Below are 17,660 nucleotides of genomic sequence, written 5' to 3'. Positions count from 1 at the left end.
GTACCCAAAGCCCTAGCAGTGTCGGTATCCTTCTTAATACCTTGTAATGCCTCATCTATATGTGTCCCAAAAAGAATTTGGCCATCATATGGCATGTCCAATACTTTGGTTTGTACTTCCGGTCTGAAGGAAGTTGCCTTCAACCAACCCTGGCGACGTAGAACAGCTGCACCCGCGAGTTGGCGAAATCCGGTAGAGGCAATATCCATTGCACAGTCTAATTTCAGAGGTAGATCTCTTGCCCTCCAGTAAGATCTTCTTCGCCTCTTCCTTTGACTCTTCCGGCAAGTTCGCAAGGTATGGTGCAATGTCTGCCCACATCTGCCGATTATAACGTCCTAACAGTGTCAAGGAGTTGGAAGCACGCACTGTTAAAGCAGACATGGAAGAAAAGCGCTTACCAATATTGTCCAGTCGCCTACCCTCTTTATCCAGCGGAGCAGTCAGCAAAGCGGAAGGATTTTTTGATTTCCGCTGAGCAGCTTGGGTAATGACCGAGTCCGGTTTCGGATGGCCTGTGAAGCAAGCCGGAGCAGTATCTGGAGCTTTATATTTCTTATCCAGACGAGGCAAAACTGGAGGCACCGAGGAAGGGTTCTGTATGATCTTTATCCCTTGTTCCCAAATGTAGTCTATAATAGGGATAGACCTAACAGACTTCTTGAAAGGCTCTTTAAAATCGCAGAGGAAACAATCCTGTTGGTGCGAGGGCATAGGTATTTGAAAGCGCTGCGCCGCTCTCTCTACGATGTTGTGAAAGCCTCCAATGTCCTCCGGAGGCGAGTCAGCTGTGGTAGGAACGGGAGAAGCTGGACAGGGAAGAATGTAATCATCCCACTCGTCCCGATTAGACTGGGAATCTTGGAGTTCCCCTTCCTCATGGTCCTCATCATCTGTAGAAAGACGAGGTGGTGATGTAACAGGCTCAGACTGCAAAATCAATGGAGGGGGTCGTGGCCTTGGTGTTGGAGGCACAACCGGCAGCGGATATGGTGCAGACGTTGGAAACCCGCTGCTTCTAGTCTGAAATAAGGAATTGTAGGTCAGAGACCAGGGACGCAGGCAGACAAACCATGGAAGGTGGAGGTGGATGATATTCCTCTGGAGAAACCTTCTGATCTTCCTGCCCGGGATCGTCGTAATCGGAGCTGTCTTGATACTGAACGTGCAGTTGCGATGGACTTGTCGCTGTACGGAACATACTGCCATCGTCAGAGTCTTCCTCCTCCAAAAGCTGTACTGGAGGCAAGAGCTGGACCCTGCTAGGGGAAGTCAGGGCCGGTGTCAGTGCACGTTTGGTGATTTTGAGGTGCACATATGTACTTTGTACATCAGAATCCATAGCCGTCGACGACGGTGAAGTGTGGATGGGCATCATTGTAAATTGAGATGCCGTCGTCAGGGCCGTCGTCGACGGTATCGTCGACGATGATTAAGGTTTCGTCAACGGCATCGTCGACGATGAAGGCTTAGTCGACGGCGCAGTCGTCGACGATGATGTTGACGGGACAGTCTTCATCGACGGTATCGTCGTCGACGCCGATCTCCGTGTCGACGGCAGCTTGGATGACGACGATGTCTTTTTAATTGTCAGCGTCGACGAGACAGACCTACCGGCCGTCGACGATGGAGTTGTCGTCGATGTTGACAAGGAATGAGACGCGACAGAAGTAGACACTGTCGTCGTCGACGAGGTGACAAGAACTGCCGTCGATGGAGATTTCCTCGTTGTTGAAGCCACCGACGGGTGGAAGAAGGCTTCTTTTGAGGTGGATGCGACAAAGGGCCCGGAGATGCCATCCTTGGTCTTTTCTGAGAGGACTGAGAGGAGATGGAAGAACCCTCACTTTCCTCAGAGGACAATGCTGTATCCTTGTCCTTAAGCCTCTGCAGCCAAATTAAAAGGCGCCCCTCACGGTCTTTAAGTGTCTTGGAGGAGAAGGTACGACATACCTTACAATCCTTTGAAGAGTGGTTAGGATAAAGGCAGTAGAGACAGTCCTTGTGTTGATCGTCCACATGAAGTCTTTTTCCCACAGGAAGCACAAGACCTGAAAAGGCCCTTCTTCGGAGTGTCTGCCATGAGGACTGAAGAACTCCCCACAAAAAATGTAAAGTTGAAGCAAGAAACACTGGTAATCCAGAAACAAGTAATAGTAGTGAGCAGAGCTCAGTGGAGACTCTCTTAGCACGACGTGCAGTAGAAAACCTGAGGGACTAGAGCTCCTTCCAGGAAGGTTCTAGAGGGTGGTGCTAGCTGATTGGTTACTCTCCAAAGTTTGGTCCTTAGTTACATAAGGACACGGATATGTAACTAAGGGGAGGCCTTTTGGCCTATTACTCTATACGTCTACTGAGACATTACTTTGTTTATTTACCGGGGACTCCCATCCCGACGACGGGGAATGATTCAGGCATGTGAATCTATGAAAGATACCCTAATACTGGATAAGACACTGTTTCCTCCTGCTAAGACCGGGTCCAGTGTGTCCCCTGCTGTGTGAGTGGGGGCGGAGACAAGTTGCTTCAGTCCTATGTTGGTGAGGTTCTCTAGGAGGGCGGTGGTGTTGGAATCGTCGTAAATGTCCAGATGGAAGTTTAGGTCGCCGAGTAGTATGTAGTCTGTGGAGGCGAGGGGTGCGTGGAGGTCAACGATTATGTTGGTGAACGGAGCGCAGGGTCCAGGCGGTCTGTAGACAAGGGTTCCACGGAGCGTTGTTTTGGGGTTTGTCTGGATCTGAAAGTGGAGGTGTTCCATGGGGGGTTGGGGATGGGGGGGGGGGGGGGCATCGTCCGGGTCTGTTCTAATTTGGAGGGGGCTTTTGTGGATGATGGCAAGGCCTCCACCTGGGCAGGTGGGCGTTCTTTCTCAGGATCTTGTATCAGTCGGGATGTCGGGTTGCGATGTCTGGTGCGGAGGTGGCGTTGGTCCAGGTTTGTGAGGAATATCGGGCATATGGGTATTGAGGAGGTCCCAGATTTCTATGGCGTGTCTGTGCAGAGAGCACATGTTGAGGAGGATGCGGTTCAGTGGTTTGTGTGTGCTGGTGTCCGGTGGGCTGGGGGGGGGGGGGTACTACTGGGGTCCAGAGGTGGGTGAAGGTGCGGCTTGGGGGAAGGTGCGGGGGCAGTGTCGGCAGGAGATCGAGCCTTGGGTGTTGCTTGGCGTCAAGATCTACAAGTTGTTGCTGCGACCGGGGTTGAGCGCGTGGAGGGTGCTGGGGTCATAACAGCTGGTCGGGGGACCAGCGTCCCTGGTGGTGGTCGCGGTCAATTCACGGACGGGCGCACACGGGTTTTTCTTTGAGTAGGAGTCGGGGGAAGACTATCAGCTGGGAGGCAGGAGCGACACACGGGGGGGGGAGGGGGCGGGGGCAGCAGCAGCTGGGAGCGTGGGAAACAGAACAGACGGAATAGCAGAAGAGCAGAGTGCACTGCACCACCAGGGATGAGGCGCAGGCAGGAGCCTGCGGGGGGAGGGCCTCGAACACCTACCTGACATGGAAGCTCCGGGCTCAGAGGGCAGTTCCTCAACTGTGGAGCTGCGCGGGGGAGAGCAGTGACATTGACCAGAAAGCTTAGAGGTCTTGCTCTTCTTGCCGTGTAGCGGGCGCCATTAAGTAGGGGTTGGGGAGGGGTGATCAGCTGGAAGGTGGGAGCGACACGGGGGGGGGGGGGGGAGGGTTCCGCGGGGCAGCTGCAGCAGCAGGGAGCGCAGGAAAACGGATCAAATTAGAGGCAAAAACATAAAAAGCAAAAACAGAAAGAGCACAAAAAGGGAACGAGCACTGCAGAAAGAGTGAAAAAAAGAAATAGCCGAACAAAAAGAGAAAAGGGGTCACAGAACACAGAGAAATAGCAAAAAAAGCTGTGTTCTTCCACTAGACCACTAGGGATGAGGTGCAGGCAGCACCTGTGTGAGAAGTTGGCCTGATGTATGATGTCACTAGTTCCAGTGTACACCTTATATCAGTCCAAATACCCTTATGGTGATTGGTTGTAAAGTCAACCTTATAGACCAGCTATCCTAGTGGTAGCATGGACAAGAGCAGTCTTAGGCTAAACTCTGAATGGCATGTGAAGCCAGCTGTGATACCATATATAATCCCTTGAATACCAAATGAAAGGACACCACAACAGATATATATATATAAAATAAAGTGTATTTTTTCTAGTCAAACCCTCAGCACTCTTTATGAGATTAGAGGTAAGTACAACACAGTCTTATTTATGCATACATTAAGTCACACAGGTAAGTAATACAGTTAGGCCCTAGGGGCCACGCAAACCATATACTAAGTAAGTGGTATAAGGACCACTGTCACGGAAATAGGATAGGCCTAGGCCTAGGGAATCGCTGGGGCTACACTATACTACCAAAGGTTAGGAAGTGGGAGGCCCACGGGATTCAGGTGCAGAGTGGAAACACTCACGCGTAATGCGTAAAAGTCACTAGCAATAGTACAGTTTAGAAATAGATAGATTTAGGACACTTCCGGAGTAGCTAGGAAGTCGAGACTGGAAAACTAGACACTAGGATAGTCACTATCCTGATGAGCACCGGAGTACCCAAGTTACCTAGCCCACAGGCTGCGGGTGCATAGGGGTGAAGTTGCGTCGGGTTTCGTCGTCGACTCCTATGGATGCCTGAAGAAAGATGCTGACAGGCAGTCAGTGAAGAGTGTCCGGTGGATCCCAAGGCTGGGATCAAGAAGAGAGGAGACCTGCAAGCAGAAGGGACAGAGTCAAGGTCACTAGCCAGTGACCACGTGGAACCAGGAAGGAACCAGGCGATGTCGTGAAGATTGCAGGTGAAGGTGAAGCTTGTCGCTGCAGCCACAAGGACCAGGAAGCGTCGAGGACGACCAGGACCAGGAGGCGAGCTGTCCCACGAAGGCCCTTGCTGTCGGCGGCGTCGAAGTTGGACTAGGACTCACCAAGCCTTGGCAAGCGGAACCCACGCAGAACGGAGGACTTGCTTCTGGTGCAGACCAGGAAGGTCTGGGATGCTTCTCTTTTTCAAAGGAGCAGGAGCCAGTCTGGAGGAGCCAAACCAGCGCTGAAGATTACGGGATGCGTCGTCACAAAGGCCACTAGCCAGCGGGCAAGCAACCGGACAGACGCGGCAAGCAGGAAAATGCAGAAGGGCCCCACGCAGGACTCGTGGAGTGTGGGGGGCTGGTCTTCGGTGCAGATGGTGCTTGGGGTTGGGGCTTCTCAATCCCCGGTGCACAACTTCGAGGGTGCCTCAGAAGCTGCGCTTGAAGATACTAGCCACTTTTCCCAGGTAGCCGGTCCCACGTCTCTCGTCGCTTCCACGGATCGCAGCTCTGCTGTGGATGTGGATCAGGGTCGGAGAAGTCTGGAAGTCAAGGCTCTGGTCGGGCTCTGCAGTCGGTTCCTCGTAGAACTTGGGCAAAGCGAAGGGTAGTCTCTTGATGGTGCCTGTTTGCACAGGGTAGCCACTCCTTGGCCACAAGGGAGATTCTTCAGTCTTCTTCTTTCGTCGAATGTCGAAGGTCCAGAGTTTCTGTTCAAGTTTGCAGGTTCAGGATAATTCAAAGTCTTGAGGCCCAACTCCCACTCTTATACTAACCTGGGGGGTTGGGATACCTGCTAGGTCACGCCTTATGGGTGGGACCTGGGAGGGGGTGGTTACACCCACTTCCCTTTGTCCAGTTTTGCGCCAGAGCTGGGGCTGGGGCTGGAGTGCCCCAGCGCCGGTTTGAACTGGACTATGCAAGGAACACCTTGTGTTCCCCAGGCATGTCTCATTCCTTTCAGCCCACCCTGCCCCAATACACTAAAGGCTGTCTGGGGAGGTGCTAGCACCTCCCCAAGCAGGAAACCTATTGTCCAGGCCTCCCTGGCTGGGATCACTCCCAGCAGCAGGAGGTCAGACTTGTGTCGTGGCAGCAGTATCCATTTTGTGATGCTGAGGCTTTGGTCAGAGGCTAACAGTGAAGTATGATTTTAACATGTCTTTCCCTCTAGAAGGGGGGAATAATATCCTCATGTCCAGAAATGGTATGGGGGTATTATTCCACAGTGTTAGACACCTTACACGACATGTTTCGATAAAGCCAAACCATAGTTACCATAACCGTTTAAGATTATAAGGCACTTTAAGAGTATATGGTAGGCTATATCATAGAACAGCTATAAGGACATGGTTCCGAAAGCTGCAGACAGGCTCAGCTCATGCTAGAGCACCATCTCACATGTTACCAAGCACTCTGCCTCCAGGATTGTTAAGGCCTGCCATAGGAGTGACTGATAGGTACACATGTGTCTATATGTAAGTTAGGTATAGGAATACTACACCTAAGCAAGGGGTGATTACACGACCTTGCCCCAGCTGAGTGATCAGCCAGTTGTGTCAAAATGGAAGGCCAGGCCAGGGGTGGCACAATACATGCTGCAGCCCCTGGTAGGCCTAGGGTACACCTATGCCCTGGGTACCTAGGGTACACTGTACAGGGGCCAATAAGGTGATCCTATCCAAATGGGTTATGCACCTAAAGTACATAGTATTAATTTAGAGAGAGAACAGCAGGGCTGTGGGTCTGATTAGCAGGCCCACAGCCACATCTAAGTCGAAAACCAGTAAAGCAAAAGCAAAAAGTGGGGGTGAACATAGAAAGCAGACCCTACTCTCCTACAGCCTGTGGGTGGAGGAGGGCCTCGAACACCTACCTAGCACGGAAGCTCCGGGCTCAGAGTGTAGTCCCTCAATGGTGGAGCTGCACAGGGGAGAGCAGTGACACTGATCAGCAAGTCTGAACTCCCAACCTCTTTCCCTGTACAAGGGAAGAGATGCTGCACAACAATCTCTTGTGCTATAGCTCTTGATTGTGAGGACTTCTGTATTCCAACCCTGAAAGCACGACGATGTAGTTCTCATTATCACCTTCAAAAAGCAGATACCTATCCAGCTTCATTTCCTGCATTCTCCTATCTTTCTTTTAATATGTTTACAGAAAGAAGGTTACTTAAATTTTACTCTAGTCACTTAATTTCTTTTTAAGAGGAACCAAAAAAAAAAATCAAATAAATGTGGCATGCATCCTGGCACACACAATTGTGCTTTTTCTCCAAGGAATTTATTTCCAGGAAAGATGTTCTTGGACCCCGCTCATGGATGTGATTATCCAATGCTTAAGATTGCCAATGAAGAACCGATTATGCACGACTCTTCAACTCGGAGTTCTGTGTCAAGACACGGTCTACAAGACATTGCAATATGCAGAATTCAAAATAAAAAACCAAACAAGCATTTGCAATGCATTAGGTCTCGCATTTACGCGAGTTTGAGCTATTGACATTGCAAATAACAATGCCTATTGGCATTGTCATTTACAATGCCAATAGCTTTAACTCGTGTAACTGCGAGACCTATTGCATTGCAAATGCTTGTTAGTGTAAGTAGCATGCATAGCTGGAGACCAGAGCTGGACTGAATCAATGAATGAAAAGCCTAAACCAACGCTGTAATGTGTTGGAAAATACCACTTTAGTATCATCAAAGGGACCTATGGCAGATGGAGGCCAGTGCTAGCACGAGTTACGCAAGAAATTACTTTAACACGTTGCATCACTCCCTTCAAGGGTACTCGAAAAAGCAAGTGAAGATGCCTGTCAAACAAGACAAGCAGGAAGTGGGATAAGGGAGGGGGTGGCAAATGGCGTGTACATTTCGCGGACGCTTTGATGTTCGAAGTGGCCGCGCGGCTCACTGAGAACATCAAAGCGCCCGCAAAATGTACACGCAGGCTGCCAAATGGTGCGCGCGCCCGGCGCACATGCACTGTGTTAAAGTGATCGCGATCAAACATCAAAGCGGCCGTGCGGCCCGCGAAAGTGAAAGCAAACGAGTGCTTTCAGGCCTCCAAATGGTGCGCGCGGCTGGTGCACATGCACTGTATTTGGAGGCCTGAAAGCACTCGTTTGCACTTCCAGATTCCCCATTTACAAAAGCTCTCGCGAGAGCAGCACTAAAGCGCTGTCTCAGGCGAGACCTAATAAAAATGACCCATTTGGGGGGCGTGGCTAAGCCGCGAAACGAGATGGCACCGGCGTAGCAGAGCTCAGTAACCCCCTTTTCCCCCCCCCCTACCTATCCGATGAATTTATCCGATTGACCGAGCAGAATTTCCGATATCGGAACGCTGCAAGACCCTGATGCCGTTATAGCGGAAACGCCGGGAACTTTGCTGGCCACAAATCAGACATAAAAAGACTGCGGCCTACGCCAAGGAGAGGAACCAGGGACTTGCGTAAGGGCAGCAGCAGAGCGAAAGTCCAGCGGGCCCGAAACACTGACCTTTGGTGGAGAGTACAGGTTATTTGCGGCCGTAATTGGTAATCTGAGAACACAGTGGGTTTCCCCCGGCCCCCAGGAAGCATCAACTGTAAGCTTCGCCGGATCTTACCGAAAACACCTCTGGACGGTCTGCAGCTGCAGCAGTGATCAAGATCTGGAGGAGCAGCATAGACGGCAGCCGCCGGAGACTGGAGCGCTCAAGGCCCAGGCCAGTGTGCTTCAGTCGGAGCGGCCGAGACCCCTGTGGGGCTGGAGGAGAGTCCTGTGATTGAGAAACCGAGCGGTGGGGCCTGCTCGACATCTGCTGCTGGGGGCCCCCAGGGTTGGAGAAAATTAGTGTTGGCGGCGGCTCTGCAGCAAATTAAGCCTGACTGTGGCAGTGAGGAATGGGAGACAGAAGAGCCACAGAGCGCCTCACAAAGCAACCCCCTGGAGTGAATGTGACTGCCTGACTGTTCTAAGCCACGTTCAGATACGTGGTGATAATGGGAGGTGCTTAAGCATACATGTGGTGTTCCTCCTTCTGAACAGCTGGGGACACCTGTGGAGCTGAAGTTTGGCCCTGTTGGGGGAAAGAGGAGTGATTGAGCCCCGTTGTCACCCACTGCTACAGGCCTGTTAGACTAGAGACACATGGAGGTGGTGGATGGCCTTGGACCTGGGGGTAACATGCAGTGACTTGAGCCAGTGTGAAGCGGTGCGGGACAGCAGTCAGAGGGGCCACGGAGGACATGCTGCTACGCCCGCATCTTGCCAGTGATCCCAGCATACCAAGCCCCCAGAGTGGAAATGACTGCCGGCTTGTGCCAGATTGTGTGTGGCAAAAAAGGGATCCACCAGGGAGGCGACAGACATGCAGGCCGCGGTGAGGGAAATCGCACTCAATTTGCCCATTGCCTGCAACGGACCGCAATAGGAAGACCCGTACATTGGGGTTCTGGGACAGAGGCACGATAACTAGCAGGAAGCAGCGGATATTGTATTTCTGTTGACTGCGTTGCACCACCGGAGTGCGCAAGTCAAGAATCCAGAAGACAAATACACCGTTTGATTTGGCGGGATCCGGTCGTTGGGAGATAAGGGGGGGGGCCGGCAGGGGGGTGGGGAGACAGACGTGACTGAACTCTCTGGAAAACGTTGGACCCCACAGCGGATAGGGCTGTGATCCAAGTGCATTTTGACACCTACAGAAAGCTCGGTTTCTCAGTACACAGCCGTGAATTCCTTCTGCAGCTCTTGACGTTGTTTCGCCCCGCCTGCGGGGTCAGCATAATGATATTGCCTGGGACGTCTAGACGCCCTTATTCCCGGGGGCGACCCAGGATATCTGGTCGGTGACTCAATCTCCCACACTGGTGCACCCACAGGAGAAACCCGTGACAGAATGGCATCGTCAAGAAGCAGCAAGCCGTTACAGCAGAATAGCCTGGACCGCTACACCCTCCCCAAAACATCACTGCCTTATCCCTCACCCACGGGTAAGGGCGGAGAAACACAAACTAACTCGGACCCGGAACCAACGCTCAAAGATGTGCTGGAGGCGATAGCGGGGACCAAGACGTCGCTGGAGCATAAGATGGATGCCATAACAGTGAAGGTCACCCTGCTCAGGGCAGACCAGAACAAAAATAGTGAAAAAGTCAAACAACTTGAACTCATGACTGCGAGTCTAGTGGAGGACACTTCCCAGGTACAAACGGACATTAAAGAACTACAAACCTTCCGGAAATATGCTGAAGCCAAGATGGACGATTACGAAGGGCGACTACGATGCAATAATGTGCGTATCCTGGGGGTCCCAGAAAAGTTAGAGGGACATGCTACAGATCTTTTTGTGGAAGACCTCATCCTTAAACATTTGCAACCAAAGGGGCTCGGAAACTTTTTCGTCATTGAAAGAGCTCAGAGTCCCCGGGGGTCGCCCAAAGCGGTCATACTCCAACATGCCAGGGTGGGCCCTCCGCTCAGATATGACAACGCGAAATCACTTTTTAGCCGGATTTTACCCAGTTGGTCCAGAAACAACGGCGCTCCTTCCTTGGGATAAAAGACGCTGCGAGACAAAGGGTACAAGTACGCTATGCTCTTCCCTGCCAGGCTCCGAGTGGAAGCTGATGGTAGGGCCTGGTTCTATGATCAACCGGAAGCAGCAGCAGACTGGTTGGAAATCTGCTGACCGCAGAAGCGCAACAGTCTAGGGTTAATGTATGGAGTTGAGGGGGGGCGGTCATGGAACAATGGAAGCAATGGATATGGAGGCTGGTTGGTGAGACTATTGAACAATGGTGAGGGGTGGAGGCCCACGTAGCGACGATACCAATTGTTAGCAGAGGGGAGAAATCAGTTATGATTCATACTTATCGTTGATCGGTATTTGGGGATATGCATAATGGCATGCTCAGGGGAAAAAGAAGGGGGGGGGAAAGACGCCACGCACCCTTCTTTACTTCATTTAGTTACCGTTTGGGGGCAACAGGCACTCTGCAAGTTTGATCATGGGCAGTTCGAAGCCCGGAGGGCAGGGGTGCAGGGAGGGGGGGAAGTTGGAATGGGTTCTTCAGCTTTAAGTTGTGGAATGTACTTGAGTTATCAACATCGTCAGAATGTAAAGCAGAAAAGGAGCAGTATGATCACAGGAGTTCAGACGGGTACACAGTGGAATACAGGGATTAAGATCCTTAGTTGAAATGTCAATGGCTTGGGGATAAAATTAAGCATAGCATGGTACTCCAATATATCAAGAGGTATGCCCCAGATGTCATCCTCCTACAGGAAACACACCTAGTTGGTAACATGTGTAAGGCTATGAACAGGGGAGGATACAAATTAGTGGCACATGCCGGATTTACAACTGGGTCACGGGGAGTGGGTATAGCACTAAAGAACTCATTTCCATTTACACTACAGTCCACATGGTCAGATAATAGGGGCAGATAAATAGGTACTTCGGGACTCTGGGAAGATAGAGTTGTCACATTCGTGTCGGTGTATGTTCCCCCTGGCCTCCAGAGTGAGACATTTAAAGACCAGAGTACAATCTTGTTGTCCTTCCCGGAGGGCCTTCTCCTGTTGGGTGGAGATTTTAATGCGGGGGGTGTCTGGAGTGTTGGATCGCCACCCTCCACGTGACATTGGACCAGCACAGGAGTGGCTGCCTGACTTCCTCGAGGCCATGGGATTGGTGGATGGGTGGAGATCGCACAACCCGGACAGGACACAATATACTTTTCTGTCGGGTGTACATGGCAGTCTCTTGCGGATAGACTATGTACTTGTACCGGCTGTGCTGGAACTTGACATTCGGGAAATACGGCATCTGGGCAAAGGTATTTTGGATCATTCGCCGATCTGGACATATATAGTGCTTGGCCAGAAGAAAGCAGGCAAGATAGCTCCCATTAACCCATGGTACCTCCAAGACCCAAGCATTCGAAAGAAAATAATCCAGGAAACAGATCACTATTTCTATGAAAATGAGGGTACGGTGGAGTCCGTTCAGTCGCTGTGGGAAGCCTACAAAATGGTGATTCAAGGGCAGGCTCTCTCTTCAGTAGCAGGAAAGAAAAAAGAGCAACGGAAAGAGTTGACACTGGTAGAAGACGAAATACTGAGACTGGAGAACGAGTTCAAGATAGCGGTTACTCCTGAGAAGTTACATCTCTTGCAGTTAAAACAAGATGAGTTCAAGGCCATAGCGACGGATAGGGCCAGGGCCCAGGGAAGGGAAACCCAAAACAGAAACTATGAGCACAGAGACAAGGCAGGGAAACTAATCGCATGGTTGGATAAGAGGGAATGGGCTGGTCGCCTGGTGCCTGAGCTCCATGTAGAAGGGACTGGGGCTATCACAGACCCACAGAACATTGCGGACCAATTTGCTGCCCACTATCAAATGATATACAGTACAGGTGGGAAATTGCTCACTGATCCGGGACATTTCACTCCCTGAATTGTCCGATGAAAACAGGGAATATCTTGAGTCCGAGTTCTCGAATGAGGAGGTAGCCCCGGGGTACAGGCGATTAAGTCCGGTAAAGCCTCGGGTCCTAATGGTCTGCCAATTGAACTCTACAAGCTCTGACCAGATTAAATAGCCCCATATCTCCGCTCGATGTTTGAAGACAGTCGGGAAAAAGAGGCACTCCCCATAGACCAAAGAATAGTTAACATAATGGTCATTCACAAAGCAGGGAAACCCAAAACTAGTTGTACTTCATATAGACCAGCATCCTTACATAACGTGGAGCCTAAGATTCTCGCAAAGTTGTTGGAGAACCGGCTAGTAAAAGTGATAGTCTGGTACATCCTGACCAATCTGGTTTCATGCCACATCGCAACACGGCGTTGAATCTACGCAGGGTGCATGGCGTACTGGGCAGAGCAGCTACTATCCAAGAACCGGCAGTGTTGGTCTCCTTGGACACCACCATGGCATTTGACATGGTGGAATGGCCATATATCTTTGCGGTGCTGACCAAAATGGGCTTTGGTACGAGCTTTGTAAGTTGGGTCAGGCTACTATACTCAGAGCCAATGGCTCAGGTAGTGGTGAATAATCGCACTTCAAAGACATTTCAATTGAATAGGGGCACGCGGCAGGGGTGTCCTTTGTCCCCACTTTATTTGCTTTAGCCCTGAAGCCTCTGGCAGCGTGGATCCGTAGAGATCCGGTGATTCACGGAATGTGCTGGTCAATGGATTGGGAAGATAAGATATCCTTGTATGTGGATGATATCCTGCTGTACCTGACGTCCCCGAGGGCTTCTTTGATATGTTTATTCAATGTTTTGGCAGTGTTTGGAAGGTATTCCGGGTTCACGGTAATTTGGACAAAATCGGTTCTCTATGCCTTGCAGGGAGAGCCCCCTGTCCTTCCGGGGAACTGCCCACTTCAGATAGTATCTGATGGCTTTCAATACTTAGGCATCTACATTTCACTAAGTCCCTTGAGCCACTTCACTCGCAACCTCCTACCCCCCATTTAAAGACTGAAAAAAGACAAAGACCTGGAAATCTTTGCCACTCTCCATGTTGGGTAGAACAGCTCTTTTTAAGATGATCTCCCTGCCCCGTTTTCTCTATGCTCTGCAGAATTCGTTGGACCCTGTCCCTGCATCATATTTTAAGGAAATAGAAGGACTGCAGAGAGACCTACTATGGGAAGGCAAACCCAGGATTGCATTAACCAAACTCACGCTGAATTGGTATGATGGAGGCATTAGCCTACCAGACATAGGCTCCACTCTGCCATCTTCTTCTCCCTTAGAGGATAAAATACTTGATGGCCATTTGCCGGAAAAAGCCATTTCACTGATCTACAAGAAGCTAATCAACAACATGGAGGACCCTCTCCAAATACTCAAAGGCAAATGGGAGGGAGACGGCCTTGAGCTGGATGAGGAAGACTGGCAAGATACAGTTTCCTCCCCGAGAGAGGTGGCGATTCAAGCGCGACTGCGATTGGTGCAACTTAAAATTCTCCATAGGGTATATGTAATTGGGCCTAGATTGGTGCACATGGGTAGAGCAATAAGTGGCGAGTGTAGACGTGGGTGTGGGGGAGAGGGTACTTTCATGCATATGCTCTGGGATTGTGAACGCATACAGGCCTTCTGGAGGGACATACACCGTACACTAAGTGATGTCCTCACGATTGAGCTGCGTCCTGAGGCGCGGAGATGCTTATTGCATATATGGGAACAGACTGACCTCACCTTGTACACTAAGCAGCAACATTAGCAATAATGATTGCCAAAAGGAATATTGCTCAGAACTGGGGAGCGCAGCATCCACCCAGGATAGGACAATGGAGGGAAGATCTAGATCGGTCCATGTTCTGAGAAAAGTCAGTCTACATAGCCAGGGGGTGTCCCAGGAAGTGGAACAGGGTCTGGGGACCATGGAATGCTTATAGGGGAGACATATGCGCCCCGCCGATGCCAGTGCAGGATGGTGACCTAACCGTATCTCCCCAAGTGTTTGGTATTCCTTAATGTGTAATTGTCCTCTGTAGACATGTATACTTGTTAGATTTAAGTACTGCCTCCTGATTATGATGTAAAAGATATAAGAAGTCGATTTTGTTTCCTAATAAAGTTTTTTTTTTTTTTAAACTGACCCAACTGCAACACACCATAAGTTGGGATGCAGCAATGTAGTAATTAAAGAAATAAAAGAACAAAATAATAATGACCCAATGTACCTGGACGAAAAGCCATCTTCATTTTCAGAAACGCTTCACTACAATCAGCCAAAAGGTATTTTGCTTTTCTGTGGTAGATTCTTACAACTCCTAGTAGCAGGTGTCCAGATGTACGCAGAGCAATAGTGACCTTTGAAGAGAAGAAAATAAAGACTAATGTTTTGAAAACGCAATAAAATTTAGCAATGCTTTGGTGGGATGAAAAAGAGGTAGTCTATACAGGAACATAGCCTAAGAAGTGCATCTAGAAATCTTTTCAAGAAGTGTGGCTTAAGCAAAAAGTGTGTGGCTTAAAACATTTAAACTAAAATCCTGTACTTTCAGTAGCATTCCATCAACCAGTCTTGATAACTCAGCTTTTTATGGATTTGCTTCCAGACAACACACAAAATGGACATGCATCTAAAACAAGGCAGACCTATAGTGTTTGCCAATGCTTGCAGCAGTATTCAATAAAGGAGTAACAGTGATTTTATTCTAAACAATGAAAACTGAAAATGTTTAAATTCTGAAAATATGAGACTGAATTAAACATTGCTAAAGTCTGTAAAGGGGGTGAGGAATGTTGGGATTTCAACAGGCGTACATGCACCAGGGCTGCAGGCACATGTAAATTAAAGCACTCATGCTCCTTCTGTTGCAATACCTCCCCCACCCTGAATTCAAGTGTTTTAACCCCTTCGCTGCTAGGCCTTTTCCCCTCCTGTGCTAAGCCTTTTTTGGGCTATTTGGGGTAGTGCGCGCTTAGGCCCCTGTAACTTTTTGACCACATTAGGTATCCATGCCAAATTTGCGTCCTTTTCTTCCAACATCTTGGGGATTCTAAAGGTACCCAGGGTTTGTGGATTCTCCTACAGGGTTCCCAGAAATTAGTCAAAATACAGCAAAATTTTGTTTTTTTTGTGAAAAATTGGAAAAACGGACTGCAAATGAAAGCTTCTGGGTTTTTCTCTGCAAATGGTATCAAAAAAGGGTTTGTGGGGCTGAAATCACCATTTCTCCAGCTTTTAGGGAATTACAGAATTTTGTTAGAAAACCAACATTTTGTACACAGTTTTGGCATTTTTCTGGGACATACCCTATTTTTGCTATTTTTTGTGCTTTCAACCTCCTTCCAGTTAACGGTAGAAATGGGTACAAAAACAATAATGGATCCTGGAAAGCTATACATTTTTTAAAAGTAGACAAAATTCTGAATTCAGCAAGGGGTCATTTGTGTAGATCCATCAAGGTTTCTTTATAGAAACTTACAGGTAAATATAGGAAAAATTAAAAATTTGTTGAAAAAAGCAGCATTTTGAGTCAACGTTTTCACCTGTAACTTCTTCGAATTATGACATCTCTTTGAAAGCAATGTACCGTTACATCCGGTGGACCTTCCTGGTTGTGGGGACATATAGGACTTGTAGGTTCACCAAGAGCCCAACGAACCCAGAGTAGAAAACTGCGCAGCATTTTGTAATGTTTTTTTTTTTTTTGTTCCGGGTATATAGCAATTATTGTGGGAAAATGTATACATGGAAAAATCGGTATGAAAGACACCTATGTATTTCTGAAATGGGAACAAATTACAGAGTTTAGAAACAGTGCATATTTGTACATTTTCGAAATTGGGAATACTCATATTTGCATGACAATTATTGGTCATTTTTCAAAATGATTTTTTTTTTTTACACAATGTCTTTCATTTGGAAGGGAGAAATGCATCAAAAATCAATAGGTAATAACAGTTGCTTTACAAATCTGAACTACCCTAAGTCTCCCGATAAAAATGGTACCTCACTTGTGTGGGTAGGCATAGTGCCCACGACAGGAAGTGGCTCAAAACCTAGGTTGAACGCACCACATTTTCACACTGAAAATTTACACTTTATTTGCGAAGAGTCTAGCTGTAGTTTTTGAACCCTAGCCCTGCCGGCACCTAGGGAAACCTAGCAAACCTATACATTTTTGAAAACTAGACACCCAGGGGAATCCAGGATGGGGTGACTTGACTGCCTCCCACCATGGTCTGTTACCCAGAATCCCTTGCAAACGGAAAAAATAGACAAAAAAAACACATTTTCCCCACATTTCTGTGATGGAAAGTTCTGGAATCTGCGTGGATCCACAAATTTCCACCCACCCCGCGTTCCCCAAAGTCCTACGAGAAAAATGGTACCTCACTTGTGCGGGTCGGCCTAGTGCCCGCGACATGAAACGGTGCAAAACGCAACGTGGTTTTGCAGTGAAAAATGACCCTTTTTTTGGCAAAGTGACTAGCTGTAGATTTTGAACCCTAGCCCTGCCGGCACCTAGGGAAACCTAGCAAACCTATACATTTTTGAAAACTAGACACCCAGGGGAATCCAGGATGGGGTGACATAACTGCCTCCCACCATGGTTTGTTACCCAGAATCCCTTGCAAACGGAAAAAATTGACAAAAAAAACACATTTTCCCCACATTTCTGTGATGGAAAGTTCTGGAATCTGCGTGGATCCACAAATTTCCACCCACCCCGCGTTCCCCAAAGTCCTACAAGAAAAATGGTACCTCACTTGTGCGGGTCGGCCTAGTGCCCGCGACAGGAATCGGCGCTAAACGCAACGTGGTTTTGCAGTGAAAAATGACCCTTTTTTTGGCAAAGTGACTAGCTGTAGATTTTGATCCCTAGCCCTGCCGGCACCTAGGGAAACCTAGCAAACCTATACATTTTTGAAAACTAGACACCCAGGGGAATCCAGGATGGGGTGACTTGACTGCCTCCCACCATGGTCTGTTACCCAGAATCCCTTGCAAACGGAAAAAATTGACAAAAAAAACACATTTTCCCCACATTTCTGTGATGGAAAGTTCTGGAATCTGCGTGGATCCACAAATTTCCACCCACCCCGCGTTCCCCAAAGTCCTACGAGAAAAATGGTACCCCACTTGTGCGGGTCGGCCTAGTGCCCGCGACAGGAAACGGCGCAAAACGCAACGTGGTTTTGCAGTGAAAAATGACCCTTTTTTTTGGCAAAGTGACTAGCTGTAGATTTTGAACCCTAGCCCTGCCGGCACCTAGGGAAACCTACCAAACCCACGCATTTCTGAAAACTAGACACCCGGCGGCTTCCAGGGAGGTATGGCTTGCGTGGATCCCGCAACGTTTCCT

The 17,660-nt window shown here is 49.1% G+C and overlaps 1 protein-coding gene across 1 annotated transcript in view; it reads right to left on the bottom strand.

Annotated features, from left to right (window-relative positions):
* RAD21L1 (RAD21 cohesin complex component like 1) overlaps nt 1–17,660 on the bottom strand; it is a 1,288,752-nt gene that overhangs the window by 1,101,807 nt on the left and 169,285 nt on the right. Inside the window, exon 3 of the mRNA XM_085619570.1 lies at nt 14,526–14,655. Coding sequence (XP_085475696.1) covers nt 14,526–14,655 — 130 coding nt within the window. The remainder of the gene's footprint in view (nt 1–14,525; nt 14,656–17,660) is intronic.

The sequence above is a fragment of the Triturus cristatus genome, chromosome 7 (genome assembly GCF_964204655.1).
Source record: "Triturus cristatus chromosome 7, aTriCri1.1, whole genome shotgun sequence".
NCBI lineage: Eukaryota > Metazoa > Chordata > Amphibia > Caudata > Salamandridae > Triturus > Triturus cristatus.
Note: the sequence above shows the minus strand (reverse complement) of the source record. Positions and strands in the feature narration are given on the sequence as shown.